General features: G+C 41.5%; 1 protein-coding gene across 1 annotated transcript in view; it reads left to right on the forward strand.

Moving 5' to 3' along the window:
• Positions 1 to 25,952, forward strand: part of CLASP1 (cytoplasmic linker associated protein 1) — a 120,948-nt gene that overhangs the window by 42,942 nt on the left and 52,054 nt on the right. The window contains exons 8-16 of the mRNA XM_075181141.1: positions 2,332 to 2,399; positions 20,168 to 20,323; positions 20,978 to 21,051; positions 21,712 to 21,804; positions 23,987 to 24,132; positions 24,339 to 24,474; positions 24,649 to 24,719; positions 25,309 to 25,368; positions 25,715 to 25,792. Of these exons, the coding sequence (XP_075037242.1) occupies positions 2,332 to 2,399; positions 20,168 to 20,323; positions 20,978 to 21,051; positions 21,712 to 21,804; positions 23,987 to 24,132; positions 24,339 to 24,474; positions 24,649 to 24,719; positions 25,309 to 25,368; positions 25,715 to 25,792 (882 nt within the window). The remainder of the gene's footprint in view (positions 1 to 2,331; positions 2,400 to 20,167; positions 20,324 to 20,977; positions 21,052 to 21,711; positions 21,805 to 23,986; positions 24,133 to 24,338; positions 24,475 to 24,648; positions 24,720 to 25,308; positions 25,369 to 25,714; positions 25,793 to 25,952) is intronic.

A 25,952-nucleotide genomic window follows, 5' to 3' on the forward strand; every position in this document is an offset into this window, starting at 1 on the left:
TGTATACCTAGTGTCTGTATACCTAGTGTCTGTATACCTAGTGTCTGTATACCTAGTGTCTGTATACCTAGTGTCTGTATACCTAGTGTCTGTATACCGTGTGTCTGTATACCTAGTGTCTGTATACCTAGTGTCTGTATACCTAGTGTCTGTATACCTAGTGTCTGTATACCTAGTGTCTGTATACCTAGTGTCTGTATACCGTGTGTCTGTATACCGTGTGTCTGTATACCGTGTGTCTGTATACCGTGTGTCTGTATACCGTGTGTCTGTATACCGTGTGTCTGTATACCGTGTGTCTGTATACCGTGTGTCTGTATACCGTGTGTCTGTATACCTAGTGTCTGTATACCTAGTGTCTGTATACCGTGTGTCTGTATACCGTGTGTCTGTATACCGTGTGTCTGTATACCGTGTGTCTGTATACCGTGTGTCTGTATACCGTGTGTCTGTATACCGTGTGTCTGTATACCGTGTGTCTGTATACCGTGTGTCTGTATACCGTGTGTCTGTATACCGTGTGTCTGTATACCGTGTGTCTGTATACCGTGTGTCTGTATACCGTGTGTCTGTATACCTAGTGTCTGTATACCTAGTGTCTGTTTAATTCTGATTTTATGACGTCGGCCATTGTGCCTATTTACTACACAGGTATTGTGTTGTAGTCCCACGTCTTGGACCTCCCAGGAGTGTATAGACCCTTACTCTCTATTAGCCTATCTGCCCTTTCATATACAATGACTTGTCAGGAATTTACACTCACAATGAGACCACACAGTGGCACCGATGAATGTGAAACTCTTTGTCCTCTATGAAAACATGGAAGATTGTTTATAAATGTATATTGATTGCTTAAAAGCATGTAAAATGTAGTTAATACAGCCATGCTGCATCCTGATATTGTATTTTTATTAGGAACCCATTGCTGTAGAATACACAAATAATGGTTTAAAGTGCTATATGGTTAAAAACTGTTACATTCATTAACCGGTTCAGACTTCCATGATCCCACCAGTCCCCTTGTTCATGTTCTGTCAATGCTGCGTGTTTGGCGTCATATATGACCATGTATAACCAAAGGCTGTCTACTGCTTACGCGTTCTAAATTATAGTGTTGGGAGATTGTTTATGCTTCCCGGGTGTGTAGATGGCTTATAATGCTATATCTACTGCATATTATAAGTAACTGAAATGAACACGAGGAGTTATTACTCAATAGTGTTAGTCCCCCAATCGTTACTCCTATTGTATAAGATGGGTAGACGTGATGCTTTACCTGAAATCAATCACTTATTTACCTAATGGTGCGTTGTTTATGCTGGACACAGACTCTTCAGAGAGTATAAATATATGTACAATATTATAGGTTGTGACTGCCATCTATTTGCCTCCAGGCCTGGCCAATCCCCCAGTGACATCATTACTCTCCCAGTGATGTCAGACCTGTCCTTATACCACACTGTGGTGTAATAATTCTCTCTCGACAGGAGGGTTTTGTGAAGTTAGAAAATAAACACAACACTGGCTGTAAGGGAAAGTTCTGCAAGGCAACTGTGCCCGTACAGATCCAAGGGCCCATCGCCCGGACAGATTAGACCATTCTGCACCTCGTTCAACTGCTGGATCCTATATTGTGGTCAGCTGGTGACGGATGTCACTGTCAGATTGCACCCATTGTCCCAACCCATTTTTTGTTCAATTTCAACTAACATTTTCACACAAACACATGCTAGTTTTGACAAAATCGGTCTTCCATGTAACTATTTGTGGTGCTTTAAGAATATTTCTATAGAAGCTCGGACAGTTGTTGCAAAACAGATGTTATGTATTTTCTCTTCCTTATATTACTACAATGTAAAATGGGGCTGGTGTACTTAGTAGTTCAGTGCATGATGGTTCTGTAAATACATCTTTATAAAGATCCAGTAACAGGTGGTAGATGTGGACAGAACAAGGATTAAGTAGTAGTTTCCCTTTAAGGGGTATTTGCAGCTCCATGCAGAGCTGTGTGTGACGCTGATCTCACTCTGCCCCCTCCACTCCATGCAGCGACTTCTCTGTTTATACATCACTGGGAACAGACGGCTCAGGACTTATCCTGGTGGAGTGCAGAGAGTCCAGGAATAATGTGGCCTAGTGGCCTTCATCTAGCCGCCATCCTGTGGATCACACTATGACAGTGCTACTTAAGGAATCCAGGCCAGATCTTACTTTGTGCACAGAGCTGAGAGTTTAGGTGAAACATTGCTAGAGGGAGCTGCGCGCTGCTTCCAAGCTGCGCTCATGTAATCTGCTCCCTGCTCTGTCTCACGCTTGTCTTTATGTTTACAGCTTGAATGTGATTTTCACCAAATTCGACGAAGTCCAGAAATCCGGGACCATGATCCAATCATCTCTGGGTATGTACCGAGTACAGCTTGTAGGATGATCTGTGGTTTGCAGTGACTGTTGTGTCGGAGCTGTAATTTGAAATGGTTCCCAGCCTGCAAGATGCAATCTCTCCCTGTTGCTAGGTTACCCCAAGGACTCTCTCCTCCTAGTGCATTAATTATCAGACCCCTTCTGCAAGACCATCACTTGTGTGTTCAGTGCGTTTTTAAACCATTAATTATGTGCAGCGTATCATGACTATTGCTACAATTTATGCAGATGGGGCTGTCCCTATTGGCAGCAGAAGTGTAGACGCTGTCTTATATCTGTAATCATTAAATCAGCTGTTAGCACCTTACTCTCTGATCTGGGGGGGGAGGGGGAGTCAGTGTTTACATCCAAAAACTGTTCCTAGTCACAGATTGTGTTGGTTAATCAGCAATACAGCATTGTCATGCGGTAACGTCAGGCAATGGGTACATTTGTACCAGGGAATAGAATGGAGCGACGCAGTGTCTGCTGGCACCAATCAGATATTACACAAAACCAGGTCACTGGATCGGTCCTTCTGCCAGCATAATATACTGAACTCCCCGTTCATCTGATCAGACTGGAATTATATAAAGTAGCCGGACTGGGTGTGAAGTATGAAATTGGGAAAGAAGATATTAGTGTTAAAAAATGTTAAAAATGTCCCCTGTGCTGTATATCTGGTGTGTAATGACGGGTGCATTGCTAATATAGTGAGAGCCACAGTCTTTATATAGGGGACAGTCTCTTAACTTGTCACACAAGCCCCAGCTGGAAGGGTCCGAATTATGGACCCAACAATTGGGTTTAATTTTTTTATTATATAGAGTTTAGTTACGACTTATTGTATTGGAGATTATATATATATATATATATATATATATATATATATATATATATATATATATATATAATCTCTCTACCAACTTAATTTAATGCCAACTTTTTATTTTTTATTTTTTTTACAGTTTGAGCTTAAAACCTACTAGTGAGAGGACACCTTAGTACAATATGTAATACGGACAGTCACTAAGAAACGCTTCCTTTGTTTAGTTTGGTAATAATAAATATCGTCCATCTATTGGTTTTGAGGTTCTGACATGGTGTCCATATGTTGCTTTCTGTGAGCACGGATCTAAGCCTCTCCAGAAAGGAAAGGGATTAACTTGTGAAACTAATTCCTGTGTTTAATACAAGTATTTGCATTCCAGACCGTTCTCTTCAGCTGTGAGAGCTGCTGCAAGTCTGGAATATTGTAATTCAGGGATGGAAGCTGGGGTTGCTGAGATGTCTGTGCAGAAGGCTTTTATTTTGGCAGAGGCAAGCTGTCAGATTTTGCTTGGCTACAGAGCTGTGCTCAGCAGGACAAGGGGGAGTGAGCTGTTTCTGTCCATATACACAAGTTGTTCAGACATTTGTAGATCTAGTAAAATGCAGAACATTTATGGAGGGGGGATGGATATTATTTACTTTGCTTTTTAAAGATTTATGCACAGAGACACAAATAACGAAGCTGTGAAATGGTTCAGAAACTGATTTATATCCCGAAGGCTTCCAGCTGGTGGGATATTGCAGGTAGCTGAAAATGGCAGCCAGTCCTCCGTGACGGATTATCCCGTACAACCGAGCAGTGCGCAGGATTTCATGTTTCACCAGCAGCTATTATTAGACTAATCGTGTAGCACAGAGAGAACACGAACAGACAATGGGCCTGCAGAGCTTGCAATTAAATGTTTTGCTACACACTGCTAATGAATAAATGTTATTCCCTTATATTTCTGCACTGCACATAGAATGCTCTACTGTTATTAAACACTAAATATATAGCAGTGTTAGATCTCAAGCACCACTGCGTGTAATAACAAAATATAATAATTATACACTGTCACATACTTGCCTGTTTGCGTTCCAGCGCTGTCCTCTGCTCACGCTGCTCTCAGCGGTTCTGGCTAGCGGGTCACATGAATCATCTGTTCAAACTTCTCCCCCCACTCTGACACTTGTCCTGTATCAGAGCCACTTAGTTGCTGAGCTTCTGACTCCTTACTGTTCCACGTGTTGATGCTTCAGCCCTGCTCTCTGTGTATATCTGCTTGTTCCAAACTCTGCCTGTCGGACTATTCTCTGCCAGGTCACCCATGTACCAGATCCCAGCCTGTCTGACTGTTCTCTACTTGATCTCCAGTGTACCAGATCCTGGTCTGTTCCACCATTCCTCTCTGTTCTTGGTTCCAGTTCATCCAGTGTCTGCTATTGTTCACCTAATTGTGCCCTAGTGCTACATTCTGAGACAATCCAGGGGATCGCGACCTTCGATTTCTCGGCAGCAAAGTCCATCCTGCCTTGCGGCGGTTCTTGATGAATACCGGGGATTTTGCACCCTTGGTCTGTCAGCACCAATACACCAACACTTTCTGCAATAATGTTCCTAGCTTTACTTACATTATGTCAGGCAAGTGACCACCACTTATGGCTCCTCTCCCATAAATGTCTGCTTCTTTTTACCATGTTACAAAGCCCAAAATATCATCATGTTTCAAAATGACAATCATGGTAATTTTGTTATCTTATTACAGGGACAGAAGTGTAATAGTTGTCTAATAATTGAGACAGGACAGCGAAAGGCAGACCTATCCATGCACATACCAGTGTCTTACAAAGGACATACAGACATCAACAAACAGTGCAGCAATAATTTAAAACACAGCTACTAACAGGTTACAAAATCTAATATGTAAAATAATAGAAATTTACCAACAAAACACTTTGGGGAAAGTGTAAAAACATAAAGGTTTGAAAAGACAAACAATAGAGATGGAAAGAGGGCTGGGTTTCATTCTATTCTATGATATCTGTATGTGCAGAACTGTGTACCTACTGGATCTATAACAGTGTATCACTGCTGGCTCCTCCTCCTGGGTCTATAGGCCTATAGCGGTGTATCACTGCTGGCTCCTCCTCCTGGGTCTATAGGCCTATAGCGGTGTATCACTGCTGGCTCCTCCTCCTGGGTCTATAGGCCTATAGCGGTGTATCACTGTTGGCCCCTCCTCCTGGGTCTATAGGCCTATAGCAGTGTATCACTGCTGGCTCCTTCTCCTGGGCCTATAGGCCTTTAGCAGTGTATCACTGCTGGCTCCTCCTCCTGGGTCTATAAGCCTATAGCGGTCTATCACTGGCTCCGCCTCCTGATCTATAGGTCTGGACTTGTGTACCACTGGCTATTTATAGTGGGTACCTGTAGACTTGCAGCAGATGAACCAAATATGTAAGTTTGTTTTTCTTCATTCTGTTGCTCTTATTTTACATTGTTTCATCATCATTTATTTATATAGCGCCACAAATTCCACAGCCCTGTACGGAGATCTCGCATCAGTCCCTGTTTCTATGTGTGGGGGGTTTTCTTCAGAATAAGCCCATTGCTTTTATCTTTATTGTGTATTTTACTATAAGATAGTCTTCCTTAAAATTAACTATCCAACGGTTCTCTGTGCTATATCAGCCAAGACCAGCAATTGTGTGTTTTATTATTACTTTAATGTAAGACCTTTATGCATGGGGTTGGAGTAATCTGTAGATTATTCTCCTTATTCTTTGGTGAAAATTGCATAAATTAGAATGATACTGAATAAACAATTTGGGATAATTTTGGTCACATTAGGCCATACCTTCTTTTGGATAGGAAATTGGGACTAGTTAATGAAGAATTGGGCTGGTTGGATGGGGGAAGGGGCTTATGTTTGTTTTTTTTCTTTGTTCTGCCTTCTATCTGCTTGTAACATATTAATCGTCGTAACCTCTGGTCATACCCTGCATCACGTTGTCTGCAGCCCAGTATTACCGGCTAATGGGAAATAGGCAGACTGTGCATGTTACTGTGCAAGTGTGGATCTAGAAGCCGTTCTCTAAACGCTTCATATTGAGCCGTGTAGCATAAAGCTTAGTCCACCCATGTAATCTGCAGGTTTATCTCCCACTATTCAGCATCTTAACACTCAAGAAATACAAACCGCAAAACATGAAAACTAAAAGGGGGAAGGAAAGATGCAATTGATATAAAACAATGTCTATGGATTGCAGTAGGATCTGATTTGTATTGAAGAACAACAAAATAAAGCACTTGATGGTATAAAGGCTTTGGTGAAAACACAGGCGTGGGATGGGGTGATAGCTTTTCCTTGGCTGTGGTCGCCTCTGTCGTGATTAAACTCCTTGATGAATTCACATCATCACCGCGCTGTCTAGCATTCTATAATGTGTTGCGCTTTCTCATACTCTGAAGATCACCACATAGCTTTACAAATAAATACAATAAAATCATGAAACCCTAACGCAATGTGCTTAGTAAGAGTTGCAGGATGCCGTAACGAGGCCAATGAACTGCCTGATGGTGGAAATCTTCCGTAAATATAATCATGATTGATAGAACTTAGGATAACATTGCACATATAACTGAAGGAAAATGCGAATTATTTTGTTCATTATGATTTGAGATGTTGAGTGCTTCAAATGTATAATTATTCCTCATTATCCCTAACACAGAGGGAGGTCCTATCAAAATCTTATTCCCTATCCTGGAAGATTTGGTATACTTACACTTTATTGTTTAAGCTGCTGCCACCACTGGACTCCTTAGTGGCATCCAGAACCGCGCCCTTCTGGGTAACCCTAACTGCACTTTTCGGGTAATTCCTACCTTACCTTCCCCCTCCTTCTCCTCCTTCGACGTTCACTCCATCCGTCTCTTCTCCCCTATCCACCTCCGTGACTCTGTCATCTACCGTCCCCCGGGCCCCTCGTCCCTCTTCCTTGACAACTTCGCTGCCTGGCTCCCCCATCACCTCGCCTCTGACCTGCCCTCCATCATACTTGGCGACTTCAATATCCCCATTGACAAGCGTTCCGACCCCGCCACCATCAAACTTCTCTCCCTATCCTCCTCTCTAGGTCTCACCCAGTGGACCTTCTTCCCCTCCCACTGTCTTGGTCACTCCCTCAACCTTGTTTTCTCTGATCTCTGACTTCTCTAACTCTCTATTCCCACTCTCTGACCACCATCTCCTCTCCTTCACTCTGTCCTCCTCCCCTACTCCGCCCTCGCCTAAAGCCACCCTATCTAGGGGCAACCTTTATGCTATTGACCCTACCTCCTTCTCCTCCTCTCTTGAGTCTCTCCTATCAACCCTCCCCTCCCTGGCCTGTCCTGACCAGGCGTCCTCTCTCTACAACCCCTCCCTCTCCACTGCTCTGGATGCTGTCGCCCCGGCCTCCGCTATCCGCCGTCGCCGCCTCATTCCTCAACCCTGGCACTCCAAAGGTGCTCTCGCACTGCTGAACGCCTCTGGAGGAAATCTCGTTCCTTGGCTGACTTCCTTCACTATAAATTCATCCTCTCCTCTTTCTGCTCTGCCCTCTCCCTCGCTAAACAATCCTTTTTCAAGTCCCTCATTTCTTCCCAGTCCTCCAACCCCCGCCGCCTCTTCCCCCCACCTTCAACTCCCTCCGCTCTCCCTCTCTGCTACTGACTTTGCCACCTTTTTCTCCTACAAAATTGAGGCCAACCGACTTAACACCTCCTCCTCCCCCTCTCCTGCCACCCTCATTGCCTCACCTCCCTCCAACAACCAACTCTGGAGCTCCTATTGTCCCACAACTGGGGAAGAAGTTCGCTCCCTTATCCTCTCCTCTCCTCCCTCTACCTGTCCTCTTGATCCCATCCCCTACCACCTCCTTCGCTCTCTTTCTCCCACTGTCTGCTCCTACCTCGCTCACCTCTTCCAACTTATCTCTCTCCTCCGGTGTAGTCCCCTCCACCTTTAAACACGCCCTTATCTCTCCTATCCTTAAAAAACCTAATCTTGACCCCACCTCTCTAACCAATTATTGCCCTATCTCACTCCTCCTCTTTGCCTCCAAATTACTTGAGCGGATTGTCTGCAGCCGCCTCGCCAGTCACCTCTCCGACTTTTCCCTCCTGGACCCCCTCCAATCCAGCTACCGTCCTCTCCACTCCACCGAAACTGCCCTGGCCAAGGTTACTAACGACCTCCTATCGGCCAAATCCAAGGGTCACTTCTCCCTTCTTATCCTCCTCGACCTCTCAGCAGCCTTTCACACTGTGGACCACCCCCTCCTGCTGCAAACTCTTCTCTCTCTTGGCCTCTCCGGATCTGTCCATACCAGGTTCACCTCTTACCTCGCTAACCGCTCCTTCTCTGTATCCACATCCGGCTCTTCCTCCCCCCCCCTACCCTCTCCCTGTTAGTGTCCCGCAGGGCTCTGTTCTTGGCCCTCTACTTTTTTTCGCTCTACACTTCCTCCCTTGGTGCTCTCATCTCCTCCTTCGGTCTTCAGTATCACCTGTATGCTGACGACATTCAACTCTACATCTCTTCTCCTGACCTTTCTTCCGCCGTCCTCTCTCGCGTGTCTGACTGCCTCACCGCCATCTCCTCCTGGATGTCTGCGCGGTTTCTCAAAATCAATATCTCGAAAACGGAACTCATTGTCTTTCCTCCGTCCAGACTCCCTTCCCACCACGACCTCTCTATTGTCGTCAACAACACCACCATCTCCTCTGTCACCCAACTCCGCTGCCTGGGGGTCACCCTTGACTCCTCTCTCTCTTTCGCCCCCCACATTCATTCACTTGCCCAAGCCTGTCGCTTCCAACTACGCAACATTGCCCGCATCCGTCTCTTTCTCTCTCAGGATGCCACCAAGACCATCATACACGCACTCATCATCTCCCGCCTGGATTACTGCAACCTCCTCCGCACCGGCCTCCCCCACTCCCATCTCTCCCCCCTCCGCTCTGTACTCAACGCGGCCGCTAGACTCATCTTCCTCTCGCGCCGCTCCTCATCTGCCTCCCCTCTCTCTCGCCTTACACTGGCTCCCCTTCACCTACAGAATCCTTTTCAAACTCCTCACCACCACTTACAAGGCTCTCTCCCACTCTACTGTCCCCTATATCTCTAACCTCCTCTCCATTCACACTCCTGCTCGCTTCCTGCGCTCAGCCAGTGATCGCCGACTCTCCTCCACTCTTATCACCTCTTCCCACTCCAGAATCCAAGAATTTTCCCGTGCAGCCCCCCTTCACTGGAATAACCTCCCTCGTTCCATCTGCCTCTCTCCTACTCTGTGCTCCTTCAAACGTGCACTGAAAACCCACCTCTTCCTTAAAGCCTACCAACCATCCACATAACCCCTTCACCTCCACTCGCTTTCCCCTTTGCCTCATCTGGCTCCCCTTGTGTCTTTCTGTTTTCCCTCCCTTAGGATGTAAGCTCAAATGAGCAGGGCCCTCTTCCCTCCTGTCTCCTCACCTGTACTTCTGCTCCATGTTTATTGCTTTAACTTGCCTGGAGTTTCTGAAGTACTGGTATTTTTGTTTATTGTCTTGTGCTGTTTCACCCTGTATAGTGTACTGTTTGTATGGTGTACGGCGCCGCGGAAATCTTGTGGCGCCTAACAAATAAAGGATAATAATAATAATAATGCTGCTAGTGTACCCCGTTGCTGGTACACCTGGGCTGGTACCCCTGACCTCTGGCCTTCATATCAGGGTTGCTGTAGATGGTACCACTGGCCTGAGCTGCAGGTAGCGGGCAGAGCGGTGGTACTGGAATGTTGGATCCACCTCAGAAACGGATTTGGGTCTAATCTGTAGATCACAGGAAATACAGCAGGGGAAGAAGTTATTAAAGCAGGATCTTGACGCAAGTGATGTTTATTCACTCGTGTCCTGATAAGGACAGTTCACACTGGTTTAAGGTACCAGTGATAAAAAGGTCGGATTGAACAATAATGATACATTTCAGTACAAACCAGTGTTTCATACAGTTTTGGACACAGCCTAGCAAGGGGTAAGCCAGCCCCCTGAACACTTTGCTTGCCCCAAGGAGTCTGAGTCATTTTTAGTATCAGGATGCAATATGTTTCCCCAAACATGGATTTAAATGCAAAGCTAACAAAATTTACACCTATCTGCTATATTCCAAAACCTTCTGTGTGTATTATTGGACAGGATCTGAGATGCAGGATACAAACCACACAGAGGCAGCGCCTTCCCCTGCTGAGTTTAGAGGCCAAACAGACGTGTTGGTCACGGAGATGAAAAGGTCTAATTAGCATGAGGGACTTTCTTCCAAAAAATTATAAAATTCCAATCATGACTTCCTGTCTCAGAAGTTACAAATCAATACCTCAGAAATTAATGCATTTTCTATACAAAGTGCCACACGATGTAATAAAATCAGTACAGTTGCAATGATATAAATAAGCGCCCTGCGCTGTTTCCTTTAAATACATTTATACATTGAGTTATTTATAAGTGATCCAGCCACACACACCTACATGCCTCGTATATCTCATCCAGCAGGATCATAGATGATCTGAACCCCACCGTCTGAGGTTATATGCTGAACACCACTCAGCATCCACCTTACTGCTCACATGCCTTCTCTGAGAGAGACAGATCATCCACTAATTTATAATTTAATCATTTCCACCAGTCAGTTATGAAAAGTTTTGGAATATTTATTTTGATTTGACCTGTTACTTTGTATCGGTGAAAAGACGTCTTCTGCAATCTATTTTCATATTGAGAACCTGCAGCTATGAAATGAGAACACCAGCTTTAGACAGACTGGTTTTCCAGGGCGCAGGGTGCGCTCAGCTGTAGTTTGTGTCCACATTAAACCTGTTCTTATATCCTCATACCCACTGGTGTTTTTAATATGCTTTTTTAGCATTTGTAAAATGTATGTAAACCGGTCTGAGATTAGAAACTATGGGTAGTGGTACCATAACTATTGGAGGCTGATATGTATTATTTTTTAATTTTTTTTTACACAAACAATCTAAAAAATCTACAATGAACCATAAAGCAGTTTGTCCCTTAACTTTCTTTAGCGTCAATAATTTTTATTGAGTATAAGTATATGGGATACAGAAAACAAAAGGAGAGAGGGATAAACAACAAGTGGGGTATAGGGGGTACGTCCCTTAACTTTTAAGCTGACTTAGTTGAGAACATTCAGGGATACGAATAAAAAAATTGCTCCACAGTAGCTAATAACTTTTGAAATAACAGGACTGGCAACATCATGTGTTATAGATATTTCATATTTTGGTACGTCTCTTGTTACCGTTGTCCAACATGTACAGTCAGTGACTTTATACATGCACACTAGAAGGATTGATTCTAAATCAGTTGTTCCAATACTGATATATAATGTATAATATATAATACATAATATGTATAATAATGACTGATGTACGTCCCTTTTATACAGACATATAATTTCTGACCCTGGCACTCAAAAATGTCATTTTTTTATTTTTTTTATATAGATAATTTGGCCTCAAATTTCTTTTCATACTGGTTTCTGACATGGTCACTGCAACATTTTAATGAATGTCCCAAATGAGATGCTCATAGGACGGTTTATACCCATTGTATTAGTCTATAAATCTATAAAGCACACAGGATATAATTTATCTGCATAGCTCCATCATTTATCTGGTATTTGTAATTATTGTGAGTAGTATTATATGTCTACAATGGAGCCCGGCCCTATAGAGCAAACAAGAAGAGTTGTACAATATATTCTTATTTTAGGCATTTTGCTGTATTTTCCTGTATTGGAGTTTCACTTACAGAAGCAGAGACAACCTGTATATGTGACTTGATGATGGGTAGCAGCATCCTAAACTTAGGCAGAAAATAAATGTGAAACGTTAGAGCCTCCCTGCTGTCACACACATTACACTTCTCTGGAGAAATTACTTTTAATTGGCAATTACTGGCATGTTGTAATCCATTTCCCTAAGCATTACTGAGAAAGAATGTCAGGGCAGCGAGCGAGGGCTGGGACCAGGGCCTCTCCTCTTTCTGAACGATCTGATGCCTCTTAATGCGACGATTTACCTTCTATGTCGCAGTGTTTAGAAAGCGAAAGAAAAGCCATGGTGGTGTCATGGCAGTGCGTGGAAACGTTGCCATCGGTGAAGTTTATTCATTAAAAACCAGAGACTACAACGCAATGTTCCGGAGAGTCCTCTCCATCACCTGAGCTCAATATCTGACCATGGGTGAGCTCGTGGGGCGGGAATTGTGGGAGTGGTCAAGGTCAGACTTCCACTGACACCAACACTCAGATATAACATGCAGCCCCTCATTGGCTGTGTAGAACGTCTGCTAGGGCTGTTGGAAGATGAATGTTTTTCTCTTACCCCAGGCCAATAAAATTAAAGATTATTATTGTCCACTAGGTGGCGGCTCATTACATCCAGCAGGGATCTGCATAGGGAGTCTGTAGACTCTTTAGACATTTTCGGTAGGGACTTGTCCTGTACGAACATACCAGAAGCTGATACAACACACAGGTAGAAACATGTATATGTGCATATCTGACTTTTTACAGACCTGGAGCCTCAAATACCTTCTCCCAGGTCTGTCTTCATATTTATAAATACAAACGGGAGGCCAGTGCTGCGCTCATGCTTGCATTAACCTCACACTTGTTCTATACAATTTGCAAAATGTCTGCTTGCTATGGGTTACATCACTGTTACTTATCGACCCCCATATAATTTGTATGTTTCCTAGTTTGGTTAAGTCAGTGATGGGCAACGTGCGGCCCTCTGAGCCTTCATCTGCGGCCCCCAGCTCCTTCCTGCTTTATTGTGGACAGCATGGTGGCTCAGTGGTTAGCACTTCTGCCTCACAGCACTGGAGTCATCCCTTATCTGTGTGGACTTTGTATGTTCTCCCCGTGTTTGCGTGGGTTTTCTCCAGGTGCTCTGGTTTCCTTCCAAAAACATTCTGGTAGGTTAATTGGCTGCTAACAAATTGACCCTAGTCTGTGTGTGTATGTTAGGGGATTTAGACTGTAAGCTCCAATGGGGCAGGGACTGATGTGCGTTCTCTGTACAGCGCTGCAGAATTAGTGGCGCTATATAAATAAATGGTGATTGTCAGATGTGTTTGCTATAGCTGCTGATATGTCTGTGTGCGGCGCTGCGGATACCTTGTGGTGCCTAACAAATAAATGATAATAATATGTTATTACTCTTACTTTTTCTTTGATTAAATCTATTTGTATCTTATTACTAAGATTAAGGGTCATGTGTTACCCTTGTGCGTAGGTCAGTGGGCCGCACCATGTGGCCACGATAGTGGGTCAGGCTGCCTATCATTGGGTAAGCAGTGATAGTACCATATCTGGGGGATGTTGTCACAATGATAGTATCTGACAATGATAAGGTAGTGGTGTATTTTTCCTGTAGTTCTGGCTACTTGGTGGCATCTGTGTTGCTATATAGAGGAAAGAATGCTAATCTGTCATGTTATCTCTAGAAATAGCTATTATAGAAGGTTTCTACTTCCGATGAGGAGAATATCCAGATCCCACCCTGGATCTACATTACAGTATCTGTATCCATCCACAGCCTTGTATGGTAGTGTATGAAGTGACAATTAACATCCATAAACCCTTTATGTAGCTGATGACAGATAACTGCTCACATTTCTGAATCCATTCTTTTTTAAAAACCTGTCAGTTGATTGCACAATATGAGATAATAGAAGCCCATCATCTTGTATGAACACTAAACCCAGTAAAGATTCCTATTCGTTAGGCTGGGTAGTGCAGAAAATATATCCCGATGTGATATCGTTAACTATCTTACTAGCAACTGAAGGTCCTGATCAGCCTGCTGTTTCACGTGTACACACTATACACGTTCTACACGATTTTCTGTCATATCTGTGATTTACGTCTGTCATAACCATCGTCTCAAAGTTTCGTGACTCAGTACTCTACAGATATCTACCGTGCCTGCAGCAATATGCTCAATTCAAAAAAAGGACTGAACCTCAACACGCACAACATCCACAAACAGGAAATCCCATCATCGCCATTCATTGCTATGTCGTGTGCTTTTGGCAACGGTTCTTAACTGTACACTTGTTACGATTTATTGTTATATAATGTCCACATCAAATTAGAAAAAAAAAAAAGTTTGTGCTTTTTAGCTTCTCACCATGGCAAGACATGTGCAGCATGTAAAAAGGTTTATTACTGATTTGCCATTGTAAGATCACTATTTCCATGTGTTTCACGTTTTGACAACACACTGCTTGGGAGACATAAGACCACAAATTTAAACATACACACCCAGAAAGGAGGAAATATCAGCAGGTTGTCAGACAGATGATTATGAGTATTATACTGAAGGATTGGAACAACGTAGTTCCATCGTTTATAAAGACTTTGGTCTGTTTATAAAATCCAAATCAAACGATACAATGTTCTTTGGAACGATAACAAGTGATCGTAGGTTCGTACACACTAATGCAATATCTGAGCTAACAGTTATTTATTGTGTAAATGTATTGGGTATCCAGCCTAAGACGTATAGGGGCATATTCAATTAGCTTTTGGATTCGCGGTAACGCGCCGGAACAGCCGCAAAACGTAATACACGGTACCGCAATAACGTGGAAAATCCGCGTTAATGCAGTACCGTAATACCCGCAAGAACGCGCACTTTTCGCGGCAACGCGCGTTACCGCGAATACAAAAGCTAATTGAATATGCCCCATAGAGTGAAGGTGAATGAAGATCTGTTTCATAGATCATATGTCGCCTGTTTATGAGAGATTTAGACGTTGTTAACATAATGCAACATTGTACAATTCGTTTGGCCTCCTTGTGATACTTTGTCCTTGTGATACTTTGTTGTGGGTTATTTTATATTGGCAGCTCTTATAATGTTAAAAATACTTTTTATTTATTATGCTTAAGTTCTTCTCTGTGCAGAACATAAAATGTATGATTCTATTAGCATGTATGGAAAAGTAAATACCTATAGTGTATATTCTCTTGTTAAAATGTAGGACACTGATACTGTATATAACCTTGCTCCAAAGAAAGTTATATTTAAACGTCTCCGTTCATTGTCCCATACTTGGTGCTTTGTAACATTGTATCAGATGCTGGACAAACTTCCAAGGAGCTCATACTCGGTGTAACACCAGGGTCGGACTATCTGCCCAGTGTTCTTAGTATAAATCTGATTCCTTTTGTTCTATGTAGAGGATACATGAGAAGCTCCGTATTAAAAGATCTCCAATAACTTTCATCAATGTACTTGTAAACCGTTCCTATACAATTATATACTCCTGCAGTAACACTAAATGTAAGCTGTCATTTTGATTGTGTTTTATCAGCCAGTTTAGACTCTTAGGGCTAGATTTACTAAGCTGCGGGTTTGAAAAAGTGGGGATGTTGCCTATAGCAACCAATCAGATTCTAGCTGTCATTTTGTAGAAGGTACTAAATAAATGTAAGCTAGAATCTGATTGGTTGCTATAGGCAACATCCCCACTTTTTCAAACCCGCAGCTTAGTAAATCTCTTTTACTATGAGATCAATCACTACTGCTCAGATGCTGCTTATATGATCAAAACAGACAGATTGTTGTCACATTATATTGGTTAATCAAATTTAGATTTCAAACAACTCATTTTGAATGGGAAAATACCGAGATCCGTAATCTAAGGATAGACGGGCTGACTGTCCGTCCCCCGGACACACGGACACAGGGTCTCGGTACGGGTTAGTGTTGGATACTAAAATGGTCGGAATAAATAAAAAAAATTTTGCAAAATTATAACAAAGTGTATATATCATTTAAGAGAAATATTGCTGAGAATAGTCGAGTCATGGAGGAAAAAAAATGAAATATGTATATCTTGTTTTATATAAGCAGGTAAACATTTTGCCTGCACAGATGGTTAGTGATGAAAGTAGAAGGTACCCCCAGTAATGGCGGATTCCTATCAGAACATTATAGCGGCATTATCTTTAGGTTTGTCCATTGTTAATGATGATTTGTGTGTAGGCATATCTATGTCTGTAGACAGGGGTGTATAATATATAGTCCATCATCATCTATTTATTTATATAGCTCCACTAATTCCGCAGCTCTGTACAGAGAACTCGTTCACATCTGTCCTTGCCCTAGTGGAGCTTACAATCTAAATCCCCTAACATACACACACACAGACTGAGAGATACTAAAGGCAATTTGATAGCAGCCAATTGAGCTACTAGTATGTTTTTTTGGAGTGTGGGAGGAAACTGGAGCACCCAGAGGAAACCCACGTATACACGGAGAGAACAGACAAACTCCACACAGATAAGGCCATGGTCGAGAATTGAACTCATGACCCCAGTGCTGTGAGGCAGAAGCGCTAACCACTGAGCCACCGTGCTCCCCATGATCTACTTATATGTAAATGTTACTGAGGGGATTGGGAGATGCTAATATTTTGGTGCAAGACGCCCTCTATTTGCTTGTATTTCTCTATTTTGGAACCATTTGCTGACTATGACAGGCTGTGCAGTGAAAGGTGCTTTCTGGTAAAAAAGGTGATGCAGCGTCCTCTCTGTGAGTCAGAATGATAATACAGAGTAAGGGGCTCTGGAGCTGTCAGTTCCTCTGTATACACCACCCTCCATGACATCACCCATTACTGTGCTGCAGACACAGCGATGTCAGCCTAGCTCCATCCCCTGTCTGTCTCATTTACATTCTCCTCCTGCCTGGAAACCCTTTCACTACCTGCTAGCAGCACATTACAGCCTTCTCTCCAGTCTGTCCCCAGGGGGAGCATTACTGAGTCCTGGCCAGAGAGCAGCTGTTGTAGAAGCTGCTGATGCTCCTCCGGGATCACTGAGGACTAGTTACACCTAACACAGCCAGCGGATTGGCCTTCAGTTCCTGTGACTGCACCATGCACACCGGGGGGAAGGATCTGACATTCCCAGCATGTTGGCTGTCTCTCTGTGTGATCAGACAGCCGACAGTTTACCTTCACTAAACCCCTTCCAATGTGGAGCCGGTGTGGGAGGAGAGCGGAGGGATGCTGAGAAAGCTCATTTGCCAAAGGATATGTACCAGTAAGAGCCAAGGCTTCTATTCTTTATGCTTTGTATCTGTGTAGCCGAGCGATCCAGTGTGTAGATGGAAGAGGGAGTGGTCTGTCCTCGGCCCTGTCGCCATAATGACAGAAGGATGTACAATAACCATTCTGCTGATTGCCAGCTGCCTGGCTGTGAATTTCTCTGTTTCCCTCGTGTATATATCACACTCTGTATTTCCTGCCTGTTCTTTGTCTTCCTGATGGAGGATCAGTCTGTGCGGATGGAGATATATATATCTGGATGTGTTTGGAGTAGATATATGATGTAGATCTGTCTTAATATAAAAGTGTGTTTGTTAGATCTGGATACATGTAAATCTGAGTGGTTTTATATATATAATACAATGTAAAGGATTCAATATTCTATGTACAGCGCTGGGCAATATGGTGGTTCGGCATAAATGATCCTATATACAGGCATGCACATAAATGTGGCCCAAGGTAGATAGTCCATGTACGTGTGTGCATGTACAGTGTATATATATATATATATATATATATATATATATATATATATATATATATATATATATATATATATATATATATATATATATGTGTGTCTATGTATGTATATGTGTGTGTGTGTGTGTATATATATATATATATATATATATATATATATTTTCCATATGTACATACACACCTATTTACATACATATGTACACAATGTATGTATAACTGTGTGTTTATCTCATATTTAAATGTCCGTTGTTATTGGTAAATTTCATTTCAATGAAAAGTAAAATAGCAGCACATACTGTGAGCCTCAGTACATCACTGTGGAGGAGAGAGGTCACCCAGCCCTTAGGCTTGTTCATGTCTTTGATGGGGCCCAGTCATTAGGGGTGTGTGTGTGTGTGTCAGTGTGTCATGACTGTGAGGGGCTTCGGCTATTGAGGCGACACCATTTGTAGACTTTTCCAGGGCAGGATTTATGTTTCTCTTTGCTTGCGCTATATAGATATATATAGATATATATAGATATATATAGATATATATATATATATATATATATATATATATATATATATATATATATATATAGAGAGAGATATTGGTGTCTAATTGTATAATTATGTCTATAAAACATTTTTCGTGAAGTCTGATTTCAACCACCTCCTCTCACCACCTATTGGTTAACCTGTCCTTTATTATTGGCATGTACACATGTGATGTTTCTATTGTATGTACTTCCAACCGTGTGAAATGTTCATGGTTTTCCAGTGGACACGTTCCCCTAAAGCTGTGTTGTGTAACTAACCTGTACTGTGACCTTTGTTCTGTGGCCGTTTTGTTTTGGCTGCAACGTGCTAGCGCTGGAACTTATAAATTGTAGTAGTATTATTTCTATATCACATTGCTGTAGGAGCTGCCGAAATTGTGGTGACATCGTCTGTAGTCGACTTTAAATATAATCATGAAACAACTTACAAGTTACACGTTTTGTATTAATATGTGAAGGGGATTTATGAAATTCACCTAATTCGTGATAAAAATCTAACCAAATCTTACGGTTTCGAGACACCTATATAAATATTTTTATTATGTCTAACTGCCATCAAAAAGTGAGGTACGTACTCAGGAGGGAGAAGTGTGGTGCTGTAAGTGTACTTGAATCCCTCAATGGGCTCACAGGCTAAATAAGTTTAATAAAGACGCATAACTTATTGTAATACAGTCCAAAGCAGGACATTGTGTTACTCCCAAGTATTCAAGATAGTCCAGAGCCCACAACAATAATGTAAATACAGTTACGTCACATAAGATCGGCGTTAGAGGTGTCCGTCTTCCCTGTGTTGCTTCTGGTCCATGGTAGATAAGGTCTCTCTCACCTAAGGAGACAATCAATCAAGGAATCCAGAAGTAAGAATTAAGTAAGAATTAAGACCTTATCTACCTTGCAAGAAAAATCATGAAATGATTGCGGACAGTCCCTCCAGTGTAAGTTGTACAGTGATGGTCCGGTAGCTGGTTGTATGTAGAGTGCGCCATTCAGTCCTGTTGTAAGCGGTTTGTGTTCTTGTGTGACGGGATCCAATGCGTTTCCGCTCCTAAGCTTTCTTCAGTGAACTTTGACATGATGGATCCACCGTCCGTCATTGACGGCCGTAGTCCTGAGATGAGGGGTAAAGTAGGGGTGTGATCCCCCATCTCCATTCAGAAACGCAGGGAGAATGTACAGTCTCCACACACACAGGACTTGGGTTTGAATCACACCTATGACCCCAGAGCTGTGTGGCAGCAATGCTAACCACTCTGCCACAGTGCATTTACAAACATTGTAAATGTTACAGATTTAGTTATATCTGAAGCTATACTCAGTGTAGAATTCTTTCAATTACCTGATATCCCCCCAGAACGCACCAGGGCCTGTAGTGCGGGGATGGTGGTTGTTTCCAGGCTGCATTTTCTAACCAGCCTGCTAATACCATTGGGTTATTATTGGGCTTAATACTGAATTTTGGGACCACACCCTTACAGTACTGCAACATGTCACCATCTTGGTGAGAATTCTGTCCCTTGCTCCTCTGCTTCTCCGAACTAAACTACTGAATTTACGGTTATAAAACATTAAAGCTGCCATTCAGTTAATGCATTGCTCCGTTATATGATGTCCAGGAAGGTCAGAAGCTGGGAGAGGTGGGACTGATATTTACATATACAACTATTGTGAATGTGTCAGATTCTTAATTGAATAATGGTGAAATCACTGCTAGTGGTCTGAGATTGGATAACAACGTTACCTGGGAAATTTCATTGCAGATAAAAACTTTGATGATGAAGACTCGGTTGATGGAAACAGACCTTCATCAGCCAGCTCCACTGCCTCATCCAAAGCACCACCTTCTGCCCGCAAACCGGTGACCATGGGGACAGCTCGGAGGCCGGGGACGACCACCGTGGCCACCAAGGCAGGAGGTGATTATGGGGGCATGATCTTAATTCTGGAAACTTTCATGTATGTACAGTATTTATTGTACAGTGACGCTGCGTCATTGTGCAGTCAGGGCTAATACTGAAGCGTTGTCTTCAATGGCACTTGGCTGAAGATGGATTTATATTTTCAGGGAATAAACTATTAATATCGGCAGTTTGCAAGATTTATCTGAGGCTCCTGGCTCAATTATGTCCCTTTTTCATGTGTAATTTGGTTGCTTCCAAGAGAAATCAATATATCCCTCCAGAGAGTGGGGGAATCTGCATCCTGAACAGTGCAAGGTTTCATTGTGAGAAATGATGCCGGATTTCACTGCTTAACAGGTCACACGATACACAGAATGTATAGTTTGTAGCTGTATAAATACAGGAAATCATCCTCATCCATTGTACACGGTAACTTGTCTCTGCCCTTCATTACCCACCATAAATAGTTTTGGCAACTCTGCAGTTACTGAATCTGGTCACAACAGAGGAAGATTCAATCAGTTTCTAAGCCCCGTCCCTTTATAGCAGCTTCCACATAAATCTACTCACATTTACCTGCTGGTTGTTGTACACCTATAGTGAACATGGTGAATAGGAAATGATACATGCACATTCGTGATCTAATACACTGGTGTCTGCTCCAAACAGCAAAGGAAGGAGGCGCAGGAGCGGTTGATGAGGAGGACTTCATTAGAGCGTTTGAAGATGTTCCAACCTTACAGGTAATATAATAGGGGGTGTCAATGCTGTAGCTGATTGATAAATTGCAGACTAGGCTCCGTAGCTTACAAAATATCATAAATTATGTTTTTAATATCTGATGCACACAGTTGTCACATTTGCATTGTGTGCTGATATATTTTGCATATCAAGGGCCTTGATGGGTTTGACTGTTGCTTTACAGTATTATATGTGTTATGGCCATTCTCACCTCCCACTTTTCATGTTTTACAAATGCTCCTTCCACTATATAACTCTCAGCCTGTGGCTTCCTGCTGCCTCCATTCCCCTCCTCACATCATGTCACTGCCCCTGTCACATGCAGCCCTGTCCTCACTAACACCACTCAACTCCTGATATACTCTGTGCTGCTGGGGGTTCTGCTCCTTCCACTATATAACTCTCAGCCTGTGACTTCCTGCTGCCTCCATTCCCCTCCTCACATCATGTCACTGCCCCTGTCACATGCAGCCCTGTCCTCACTAACACACTTACTCAGTTGGACAGGCTACTCCCTCATCTCCTGAAATAGTATGTGCTGCTATGACCACCCCCTGATCTCATTGGTTACATGTGATTCTTTCTTCACCTACATCAAGACTGGGGACATACAACAAATGATTGGTTGCGAAAATGCCCATTATTTTTTTCTTTATTTGTAGATCTATTCGAGCAGAGATCTTGAGGAATCGATCAATAAAATTCGGGAAATACTGTCAGATGATAAGCATGACTGGGAGCAGAGGATTACTGCGGTAAGAAGCTTGCGGGATCTCTGGTTATCTTTTGTGGTTTACCTGTTACAGTACAATTGTGGTCAGTGTTCTACCTAGTCTAGTAGTTCTGGAGACCATTTGCCATGTTTACTGGCTGCCTGTAAAGCGGATCGCTGTGGACTCTCATTCAGACACTAAACCTTCAAGTCTTACATCCCGGCTATATCCTAGGAACTTATATATATATATATATTATGTGTGTATGTATAATGTATGTGTGTATGTATAATAATGTATGTGTGTATGTATAATAATGTATGTGTGTATGTATAATAATGTATAATAATGTGTGTATGTATAATAATGTATATTAATGTATGTGTGTATGTATAATAATGTATATTAATGTATGTGTGTATGTATAATAATGTATATTAATGTATGTGTGTATGTATAATAATGTATATTAATGTATGTGTGTATGTATAATAATGTATATTAATGTATGTGTGTATGTATAATAATGTATATTAATGTATGTGTGTATGTATAATAATGTATATTAATGTATGTGTGTATGTATAATAATGTATATTAATGTATGTGTGTATGTATAATAATGTATATTAATGTATGTGTGTATGTATAATAATGTATATTAATGTATGTGTGTATGTATAATAATGTATGTGTGTATGTATAATAATGTATATTAATGTATGTGTGTATGTATAATAATGTATATTAATGTATGTGTGTATGTATAATAATGTATATTAATGTATGTGTGTATGTATAATAATGTATATTAATGTATGTGTGTATGTATAATAATGTATATTAATGTATGTGTGTATGTATAATAATGTATATTAATGTATGTGTGTATGTATAATAATGTATATTAATGTATGTGTGTATGTATAATAATGTATATTAATGTATGTGTGTATGTATAATAATGTATATTAATGTATGTGTGTATGTATAATAATGTATATTAATGTATGTGTGTATGTATAATAATGTATATTAATGTATGTGTGTATGTATAATAATGTATATTAATGTATGTGTGTATGTATATTAATGTATGTGTGTATGTATAATAATGTATATTAATGTATGTGTGTATGTATAATAATGTATATTAATGTATGTATAATAATGTATATTAATGTGTGTGTGTGTGTGTATAATAATGTATATTAATGTGTGTGTGTGTGTATAATAATGTATATTAATGTGTGTGTGTGTATGTGTGTATGTATAAAAATGTATATTAATGTGTGTATGTATAATAATGTATATTAATGTGTGTGTATATGGGTGTGTATATACATACATATATACACACACACACGTGACATGACCATATGTAAAATATCCTGTGCTATATAACCTTAGATTAGGAGCGTCATGATGTCACTCCTATACATTGTATCCTGATATTGGGAGAGTGATGATGTCACAGGACACATTGTGAAAGTGTCAGGTCATGTATATTTCAGTGATTTTCTGTAGAAGAGAATCACCTTGTTTAAGCTACTTTGTTTCAAGCTGAAACTGGTGTTTTCTAAGGAATAATAATGCAGCCCTACTTGAGGCTCCTGTATAGAAGGCTGCATCACCCTTTTATTTATGTGTATATAATATACCTGTACGTATACTTGTGAAAGCCACATATTTATTGTACTATAAGGATTTGGCCACTCCAACCACGTAAAGCTCACAAATGATAATCAAATATGCAGAGAGATGAGGTTCCCTTTGTAACATTTATGTCAGTGTTTGCCGGAGATTTAAAGCCCCTATGTATAAGCAGGATGGACACATGGCAGGAGCATCGACATTGTGGTCATATTCCCAGGTCCCAGATCCAACTGGCTCCTAGATTTCACTGACTGGCTCCTGAATTCAACATTATTTTGTCAAACCTAAATTGTCACATTGTTCCTATACATGTCCTGAATGAGGCATAATCCTGCGTTGTGAGGAAAGCCTTTCAGATTATAACCGGATGTTTTACATACTGTTACATGCAAAACTTTTATCATGTTCATCTACATATTCAGGTCATAAAACACATATGATTCTGTGCCTCAGTTTTCTCATACAATCCAATTGTAATATAAATTAATTTCTTACTGAATTAGATCCCAGTATGGTACACCAAACAGACCACCTGGTGTGACTGGATATATCATTTATTTATTTGCAGCTTAAGAAAATCCGATCTCTCCTGCTGGCTGGTGCCGCTGAATACGACACCTTTTTCCAGCACCTGCGTCTTCTTGATGGAGCTTTCAAGCTGTCCGCCAAGGACTTGCGTTCACAGGTGGTTCGAGAGACCTGTATTACCCTGGGGTAAGTAGCGTGCTGACGTGTCCTGACAGACATTAGACTCTTAGCTCCGGGAATCTGGAATACACATAAAAATGACACTGACTGCATTACTTCTATCTTAATAGATAGATTCTGGCTACTCTCATCCAGATTTTATGGTTTTCTTGCATTGATTGTTGCAATGTGTGCTTTATGTTGTCCTGAGTTTTTTTTTCTTTTTACGTCAGGCATCTTTCATCTGTTCTGGGGAACAAATTTGACCATGGCGCAGAAGCAATTATGCCCACGGTTTTCAATTTAGTCCCTAACAGTGCCAAAGTGATGGCCACCTCTGGCGTGGTAGCTATACGGTTAATCATACGTGTAAGTATTTGCTGAAACTCTTGTCAATGCAGTTACCACACACAGGGCCTTGGCTGGTTTAATCGGTCTTCATACAGAGAAAACCACTTTTGTGTATAACAGTCACAACTTGGTGGGTTTATTGTCTTATACATGATTGTAGAATAATTGAAGTTTTTCCCTCCTTGTTTGCAGCATACACATGTCCCGAGGTTAATCCCGATCATAACAAGTAACTGCACCTCCAAGTCTGTTGCAGTGCGAAGGTTTGTAGTGTCTGTGGACCCTGTAGGGGGTGTCTGATCTTCTCTCTGTCTGTGATACTCTGCACAGCCATCGCCTCCGAGTTCTGTGTGATGCACATTTGGCTGTTTTGTTGTGTGTATTTTTTATTGTGTTGTGGGATCAGTGACGTCTCTAAGGGACATGACGGTTGTCCCTTCACTGCTCCTGGAGCTTCAATTTGCAATGACCGTTTTTTTTGGTTTTTTTTAAGTAAATGTGTTTAACCCATTTTCAGCTTTGTTTTTTTAGTTTTTGTTTTCCTTTTTTAGATACCTATTTCTTTATTAACTAGTCTTGCAAGATCCAATAATGTTCTCATCAGTGTTTGCAAGTTCTAGTATTATGATAGAGCAGTCATGGAGATTCATATATGCAGTTCACATGTTCAGCTACATGTGACACCTGTACAACAGCCCCCAAATTTGTATGGTTAGTGGCTGTATGCAAGCTTTTATGAGCAAACTACATTTAACACTGATATTACCCCAGAGTATTCTTTGTTATTTATGTAGCACGGACCACATCTCGCAGCTCTATACAGAGAATAATATGTCTATTGTGTGTTTATAGGCGCTGTTATGAATTTTTGGACCTACTTCTACAAGAATGGCAAACTCACTCCCTGGAAAGGTGAGGAGGAAGCTTTACTTCCTGTAGCTCCATGTTGTCCATATTCCTGCCACACTCTGCACCATATTCATTAGCTGATCTGCTGTCTGTACTTTGGTATTAAGACCTGATTTGTCCTTAAGTGTTACTATCACAACCATGGGATAACTCCTGAGGAATGTGGTCTCAGCCTTGTCTTGTTATTTCCCCCTTTAAAGGGGTGAATTAATGATTCCTTAAAACGAGGCAGGCCGTGGTCAGCAGGAGGGGTTCTCTCCATAGACGGAGAAGACATTTCCTGGTTATTTTCCTAAGTCTATTTCTTCTGCTGCTTGCAGCCTTATAAATGAGTTATTTTCCATTCCAGGCACATATCAGTGTTAGTGGAGACCATCAAGAAGGGACTCAATGATGCAGATTCAGAAGCGAGAATAATCGCACGAAAGTAAGTGTCTCAAATCTCCTGTCTGAAACGTAAGTTGCACTACGTTAGGGAATTAAAGACAATCCCTTGGTTGTCCGAGGCATTGACACCGAAAGTTATGTTTTTGCTCACGCTTGAAAAAATATATTCCTGTTTGTTGGAAGAAATATCACGTAACGAC

The sequence above is a fragment of the Mixophyes fleayi genome, chromosome 7 (assembly GCF_038048845.1).
Source record: "Mixophyes fleayi isolate aMixFle1 chromosome 7, aMixFle1.hap1, whole genome shotgun sequence".
Taxonomy (NCBI): Eukaryota; Metazoa; Chordata; class Amphibia; order Anura; family Limnodynastidae; genus Mixophyes; species Mixophyes fleayi.